The sequence below is a fragment of the Argentina silus genome (assembly GCF_951799395.1).
Source record: "Argentina silus genome assembly, chromosome: 16".
NCBI classification, from domain to species: domain Eukaryota; kingdom Metazoa; phylum Chordata; class Actinopteri; order Argentiniformes; family Argentinidae; genus Argentina; species Argentina silus.
In genome coordinates this window covers 10,650,759-10,658,772 of record NC_139670.1, presented here as the reverse complement: position 1 = coordinate 10,658,772, position 8,014 = coordinate 10,650,759, and the positions used below count along the sequence as shown (strand labels likewise).

General features: G+C 42.7%; 1 protein-coding gene across 2 annotated transcripts; it reads right to left on the bottom strand.

The window, feature by feature from the left end:
• Positions 1-996: 996 nt before the first annotated feature.
• Positions 997-8,000, bottom strand: LOC310817267 (gap junction delta-3 protein-like). Of its 2 annotated transcripts, none has more exons than XM_083687763.1 (5): positions 7,955-8,000; positions 5,856-5,937; positions 4,591-4,947; positions 4,055-4,252; positions 997-3,496 (listed from the first exon to the last, which is right to left on the bottom strand). In XM_083687763.1, the coding sequence occupies exons 3-5, from the start codon at positions 4,923-4,925 to the stop codon at positions 3,130-3,132; spliced, it is 900 nt and encodes a 299-aa protein (XP_083543889.1). In that variant the 5' UTR covers positions 4,926-4,947; positions 5,856-5,937; positions 7,955-8,000; the 3' UTR covers positions 997-3,129. The 2 variants fall into 2 exon arrangements, with proteins under 2 accessions (XP_083543889.1, XP_083543890.1); XM_083687764.1 differs by lacking the exon at positions 7,955-8,000 and adding an exon at positions 6,174-6,558.
• Positions 8,001-8,014: the final 14 nt, after the last annotated feature.

The window sequence follows — 8,014 nt, the reverse complement described above, 5'->3', positions numbered from 1 at the left end:
CCTATTGGGAAGCACCTAATGTTCATTATTTTTTTGTATACTGTTTCGTTTCTTGTTTCATGGCTACTAAATAGGTGAATTGTAGTTTAGACTGTGCCACTGCCTGCATCGTGTGGGGTAGCACAGTGGAGGCTGGTGGAGGTAGAAATTGGAGGACGGGCTTATTGTAATGCATGGAATGGAATATGGAAAGATATCAAACACATTCCTCATTCCGTTCCATGCTTAATGAGGCTGTTCTCCGATTTCTACCTCCACCAGCCTCCTCTGGGGTAGCATAAAATGACTAAATGACCAATGCCAGGGAGACAGTTGGAGCTCAACATCATGGCCAGGCAGGTTCCTTTATTAATGTCAAGGCAACAGAAATGTATTTTAGGCACAAATGAGAAGAAAAATCCAATTGCAATTTTGGCAGATCATTTTTAATTGTATTACTCAGAATCATATGTATTAATTACATACAGTTGTGCATAAGAACATAGATGTATTTCCTGTGTTTTTGCCATCAACCCCTTTGATTGGATCATACAGATTAGAATATAGCATGTGCATATAAATATATACATAAAGATATAATATGTATATACTATTTATATAGCACGTGTATGTGACTACAGAACATCTTGCATACAAATCAGAAACATGCAAAATGTACAGTATAGATCTAAATGATATAAAGGACTTGCTTGCTAATAACATCAGAAACTTGACTTGTCAGTGTAAAAGGGTGATGGCAGCAACACACAGGCTTAGTGCTGCTCTCACTGCAGTGACTACGATCAGTCTGACAGATAAATATGAACATTGGAGTCACTCGCATAGAAATGAACATGAGAAATGCAGCTGAGCCTGTCTCTCATACCTCTGTGACTGGTAGTACTGAACATGCTTTCAGTCTCACTGAGATTCAATGATGAAAATGATGTAACCACCAGGGGAGACTGGTGGAGGTAGAAATCAGAAGACATGCTCATTGGAACGCTTGGATTGGAATACGGAATGGTATCAAAACTGGTAGTTTTGTACTCACTGATAAGATTTCCTGCACAATAATCTCCCCTGGCTTTCACACATACCACACACACACACACACACACACACACACACACACACACACACACACACACACCTTAGAATACATATCTCAACTTGAGACTCTGAAGTGCACTTATTATGTCTACTCACTACACTACAGCATTATTAAACACATTTATCATAATTAAGCTGTATGATAAAACAGTTATGAGAATAACTGTGTCTATAAACAAAAACATTGAAATATGTTTGCCATGCTGTACCCTGCATAAATATTATGAACATCAATAACATGTAGATCTTATTGAAAATGAAGTAACCATCATCAGTGCATAGAAAATGTTAGCGCCCATGCTCCTCCTTAAAGGTAGACTCTGGGATCTGAAGCCATGACGACACTGACAGCGATTTTCATCAAATGGAGATGCAACAGACTAGAACGTGTTGCGACAAGAGCCCATGAGTCAAAGGTTTTGTTGTGCAGTTGTGAGCATCTCCAGTAGAATTCAAATATATTTTGTTCACAGCTGTTTACTTTAGGCACATTTTTCGGAGAAAGGGAATCAAAAAATAAGAAACCGAGGGACATGGAAAGAATGAAAGTGAAGGGCAGTGGAATGAGTGGACGCTCTTGTTCGCTACAATATATTTGATGAAAGTTGCTGATTTCACAGACGTGAAGACATTATATCCCAGAGTCTACTTTTAATGAAATATCAGACCAAACAGGTCTCCCTGCAATATCAGTACCAGCTAATGCGTTACGGCTGAAAATAATGGATCCAGCTTTTGAGAAGAAATCCTCCAGGGAGGGTCTTCTCCAGACAAACACCTCTACCGACAAATCACGAGTTGAAGGTGGAAATTGCGCTCTCTATAAATCTAAATAAATCTCAGACAGCTAACATCAGCAAACCTCTACAGTTAGTGTGGCAATAAGGCACAACCAGATTCGGAAGACAAAAAAAAACGTGCATACTGTCCGTCTAAAGGAGTTGGAAGACAATACGCCTCCAGACAGTATGACGGGAGCATTAGCTTCGCAATCAGTTTGTTATGTTATGACTCCCCAACAGTGGGCAGTTCCTGTCAAAGATTGACTTCTAGATTGCATGGCGTCTCCTGTTCTCTTTAAAGGAGAGAATGAACTCTCTGACTTAGTATCTTTAAAAGTAAAACATTTCTATCAATTGTTATTACCTCAACCAGAGATGCTTTATATTGAGAGCTTTGCCTCAACTATGAATTATACCATTAGCACAGTTGTCTGTTCTATTCTAATGCTACCAGCATCAACTCACATTCATGGCAAATTGAACATAATTGAACATAATAATCCTTGCTGAAAATGGCGCTCAAAATGTAGAGGTTTTCAATTTCAGTTGGACTGCTGGAGGGGTGCTCAGTCCATGGAATATGAAGTATATATACAGAAAAGAGGTTCTGGACAGCAACTTGATGAAGGAGCTTGCTCTGAAACACGTCAGCAAATAAAACTTCTTTGAAGGGATCAAGTTCCCGTCCAGAACCTCTTTTCTTTATATGTAATAATCCTTTACAATTAATCAAAATCAGGCCCCTTTTACACCATTAGTGTCACGTGTACTTCACATCGTAAGTGCCTTGGAGTTCTGGTATACAGTCTGTAGTTCAAACCATCTTGCAGTTCTGGTATATGTAGTTCACACCATCTTGGGGTTTTGGTATATATACAGTGCCCTGCGTAAGTAATGGGACAGTGAAGCATTTTTTCTTCTTTCAGCCCTACACTCCAAAAGTTTGGATTTGAAATCAAACAGTTACTACATTACTTTTGGGTACCATAAATAGGGGGACTATGCATAAAAAGTGGTGTAATTTCTGAATGGTGAAACCAATATGTACACAAATACAATCAAATGAAAGCTGACAATCTCCACTTTAACCTCATAGTAATTGTTTGATTTCAAATCCAAACTTCTGGAGTGTAGAGCCAGAAGAAGAACAAATGCCTCAATGTTTCATTACTTATGTAGGGCACTGTAGTTTAAACACATCTTGGAGTTCTGGTATACGTAGTTCACACCATCTTGGGGTTCTGGTATTTGATGTTCACACCACCAGTGTCCTGGTGGTGGGGTATCTGAAGCTCTTGCGTCCGACATTGGACACCTTCCTGCTTCCACTGCTGTTCAGCGACCCCCCCTTCAGTTTAAAAGTACTGCTGCTCCCTCCCTCAGACATCTTCGTGCCCCGCATCTTCTTCTGCCGCCCGTCCTCTTCCCCCACGTTACCCTCTGCCTCCTCCTGCTTCAGGTTCTGCTGGTTATGACAGACACAGGTCTGTTGCTCCAGCAGCCGGTCCTTCCTGATACAGAGCCACTTGAGCGAAGTGTAGAAGAGCTCGGCGAAGCTGGACACAGCAGAAATCACACCCACCCCGAAGTAGAAGCAGAGGAACACCGTCTTCTCCATGGGCCTGGAGGGGAAGCAGATGGTTTGATTTACTGATTGATTGATTGATTGATTGATTGATTGATTTGAGCATAAACAAATTGTATGCTATTATATTTAATGCTTTATGTACTTTAGGATAGTAGTACAGTTGTCTAGTAGTATTTAGCATAGTAGTGTTTAAGTAGATTCACATATTAGTGTAAAGTAGATTTGCATAGTAGTTAAGTAGTATTTAGTGTAACATAGTAGTTAAGTAGTATTTAGTGTAACATAGTAGTGCAGGCATAATAGTACTTTCTGCCTGCACCATAAACAACGTTTCCACTTAGGACGGAAACTCCTGTGAAATCGAAATGTTGTTTGTGGTGCAGGCATAAAGCATTGGGGAGCATTCATACGTATCAAAAGTGATTTGAAATCTGATGAGGTAGCCCTGTCTGAAACCTTGTGTCCCACCCCGGACCTTGAGGATGTCCTCCTGGCATAATGGCAGACATTTGGGTCTTCCACGTGGGAAACCTAGGTTTGAACCCTGCCTGTCACATGTATTTACCATGTGCAGGCTCAACTCGTTGTTTACCTGGAGGTGAAGCAGTCGACGGTGTAGGGGCAGGGGAAGCGACTGCAGGGGAACTGGGATTCCACGCGGAAGCCGTAGAGCCACCACTGGCCCAGACAGAAGAATACCTCGGCCAGCAGGCGGAAGGCCACGTTGATGATGTAGAGAAGCCTTAGATGGTGCTCCTCATGGAGCTCCACATTGCTCAGCCGACTAATCCTGGGGACGAGACATTCACAAATGTACTGTGTTGTCATCATCACTATCAGTTGAAGTAGTAGTTGTTGGAATCTATAGGTATCTCACAGTCACAGACTGTGAGCAATAAACCAATTCACAAGATTAAAAATACAGATTTGAGATTTTAACAGTATGTAGAAATCAAACAAGAATCCAACAGTACTTCAATAATCCTACAATGATGCAAGTTGAATAAATAGACAGATAACAGACAACATTTAAAAAGACAGGATTACTGTTAGATAAGGCTTAGGGACAAACACATGCACGCGTGTGCGCACACGCACACGCACACAGCTATTCGTGACACTACTAACCTGGTGCCCTCAACCCCACGGTTCTCCCTCTTGTTGTGGTGGTGCACTGCGTACATGAGGAAGATGAGGGACGGCGTGGAGATGAGCACGATGTGGAACACCCAGAAGCGGTACTGGGAGATGGGGAAGGCCATGTCATAACACGCCTGCTTACAGCCTGGCTGGAGGGTGTTACACGCAAACTCTTCCTGCTCATCGTTAAAGAGGTCGCTGGCCACGGTGCCCAGGATCAGGATACGGAAGACCAGCATGAGGAGGAGCCAGAAGCGGCCCAGCATGGGAGAGTGGACCTGGAGGGTACCGAAGAGGTCGCCGAGGAAGCTCCACTCACCCATGATGAGAAGGCTGGACCTGAAACTGAAGTCAGTCCGTTACAGATTGAATGATGTTTCTCCTCCACATTAATTTCTGTCTGTTTTCAGATATAGTTGTAGATATAGTTAGTCCTATCGTCAGTCCTTGTGAGAAATACTGAAGTATTTCACACGTCAAACCCTATAAAAGCCCCATCAGCCACTCCTTAAAGCAGCTTTATAGTGATACCATCTGAACAGGGCCATATGTGAGGGTTGATCACTGGTTGAACCCTGGACAGGTCCAACCACTGACATGATTTGAAAGCAAAACAGATTTTTTGATTGGGTAACAACAAACAACTGTAAGGCCAATATACTGTAGGACCAATAATACAATTCTCTGTAGGGCCAATATACTTGACCAATATAATCTACCACAATAAAACGACGGCTATTGATAAACAGAACCAATGATTTGGTTGCCTGATCCTGACTGACAGCCCTGTTGTTGTACTCTGATGGACCTGAACAGACTACTACCGACTTGGCCCCCTCCTATTGGTAGCCACTGCCCCCCTCCAGGTGGTCACACCTCTGGGGTCTTGTATATAATGTGTGCCTCTCAAATATGTAGGTGTACTGCAAGGGAGGCTGGTGGAGGTCGAAATCGGACGGGGTCATTTTAATGCGTAAAATGGAATGAGGAATGGTATCAAACACATACCACATGTTTTATTCCATTCCTTATTCCGTTCCATGCATTACAATGAGCCCGTCCTCCGATTTCTACCTCCACCAGCCTCCACTGGTGTACTGTTGCGTTTCTTTATGTTATATTCTGTATGTACTGTATGATAATATTTTTGCTTGGACAATAAACTTTGTTCCACGTTGTTTCACTAATCTTATTTTACAAGGGTGAAAGTCCTACACCATAAATAGTTCATAAACACACAAATAAATAAATACCTGTATTCAGCTCTGAGTGTCAATAGGCAGTCCTCTAACCCAGTGTCAGCTCAGGGACCAAAAGCTCTGCTCTGCAGTTGTTCTAAAATTAAAAGAAAGAGAGAGGTCTTGATGACAAGATCAAACAGACATTTAATTACATTCCTGAAAGCACTTGATATTAATAAATAAAATACGATGCATACTGTACATTTGACTTAATCTGGCCTGGGGAAGAGATTTTATTAGACTTGAGCAATGGATCAAGAGATTGGATGTCCCTAACAAGTCTCTAACAAACAAACCGTTGATCCACAGATGACGAAAACAAGTTAATACCTGTACTAGTAGGAAGGCTGGTTGAACTACTGCACCCACACATGCGTCAATGTACACACACACACACATTGAGCTGTGGAGAGCTTCGGGCACGGTCTCAGGCGCCTGGCACCTGATCACAAGTATAAATCCAAAACCAACACCCAGATTCCTTTGATCTTCAGAGAGAAGAACATCCTTACTGGCAATTACAATTCGTCCACACGCTCTTCCACAACAGGATGTTCAAAGACAATATAAGCGACGCAGTTCTCCAGATCATACACCCTGAGAAACCCAAACTAATCCTGTCCAACGCACATCCGTTAGGAATTCCATATCCATTGCCCTGACAAAACTAGTTCTCATGATGAGTTTTATTCCTTCAAGTTGTGACGAGCCAGTAGATGCCGACCTCAGCTTGTTCTGGTCCCCTCAGTCTTCTGCATGGTGGTTGTGAGGGGTTGATTGGGGGGGGGGGGGGGGGGTAAGAAGACTGTGATATGGATATACGGTTGTTGGTCCGTGCTAACCTGTGCTGGGACCCTCAGTGGTGAGAGGGTTGTTGGGGGGGTAAAACCCTGTGATGGGGTAATGGTTGTTGGTTTAGGGCGGCGCCGGCGACGCAAAGGAAGTTCCTGCCGTGTCCTAATCTAGCATATCAAAGCGTTCCCTAAACATAAATCAGCATGTTTACTCAAGAGGGCATGTTCTTGATGAGCTCCCCTAATGACCGGAAGGAAGGGTCCCTCTTTAGGGCTGCAGACAGAGTCTCGACTGCCCTTAGTCTGGTAGTCGCTGCCGGAGTGTAGCGGAGGTGGTTAGAAGGCTTGTCGCGTGATGAGTAGCCTTGCCTGAGCCCTGCAGTGAAGACAGTTAGTAGCTCCCTGAGTTAATGCCTAGGCTTTATCTTAGCGAGTTTGTGCATGTCTTCTATGTGGGAAACCCAGGTTCGAATCCCGGCCGATCACAGGAGCAGGTCACGGTACAACACAGTCTGAAATGCCACCCTAGCCCAGCATCAACAGAAGAGACTAGCAGGTAAGAGCATGGCTGGTAGGACGGTAGGTGGGCTGGGGCAGGTCACAGGGCAAAACAAGGGAGGGGACACCACCCCAGCATCAACAGAACTGACGGACAGCTACATTACAGACGGACAGAGCTTTGTGTTTGTTGTACTTAAGTTGGGTGGGCCAGATAGCTGACTTTGTTTCCACAGAGCAGCATCCTTTGAACAGCCCCTATGTACAGTGCATGTATTCAATAGACATCATATTAGTATAGGATGGAACTAGTCTAAAAAAAAAAAAAATAGACATGGTCAACTCTTTTGGTTTCAGTCTCCCTTATTCCCTTTGTCTATCGATACTTGGCAGGAGAGTGAGAGGACAAATCAGCAAGGAAATGGACTGTCTCCACCACCAAAAACCTACACAACAAAACTATTTACAGGACATATATCATATGTATACAAAAACTCTATACAGAGTAAAAGCTCTATACAGAAACTCTATACAGGACATATCAAAGTATACTTATACATATGAAAAAATATAGTGTATCCAGTCTGGTAAATGAAGAAAAACAACTTCACTTTTTCCCTTTGAAAGCATTAGCACCTGTAAGTCAATTTGACATGAATTACAATTAAAGATTATAAGACCCCCTCAACAACCAATGGGAACATAACAGTACGCACAAGTACATAAATCAGCCAAAAGATACTTTCATTTCACAGAGCAACAATACAAACATAAAAATCAGTTTAAATCCCAAAGTGGTTAATCTATTGTAACACTTACCTCAAGATGAGCTTCTAGGTGAGACGATGGTTGTGCAGTTGTCACATTGAACTTTTGAAG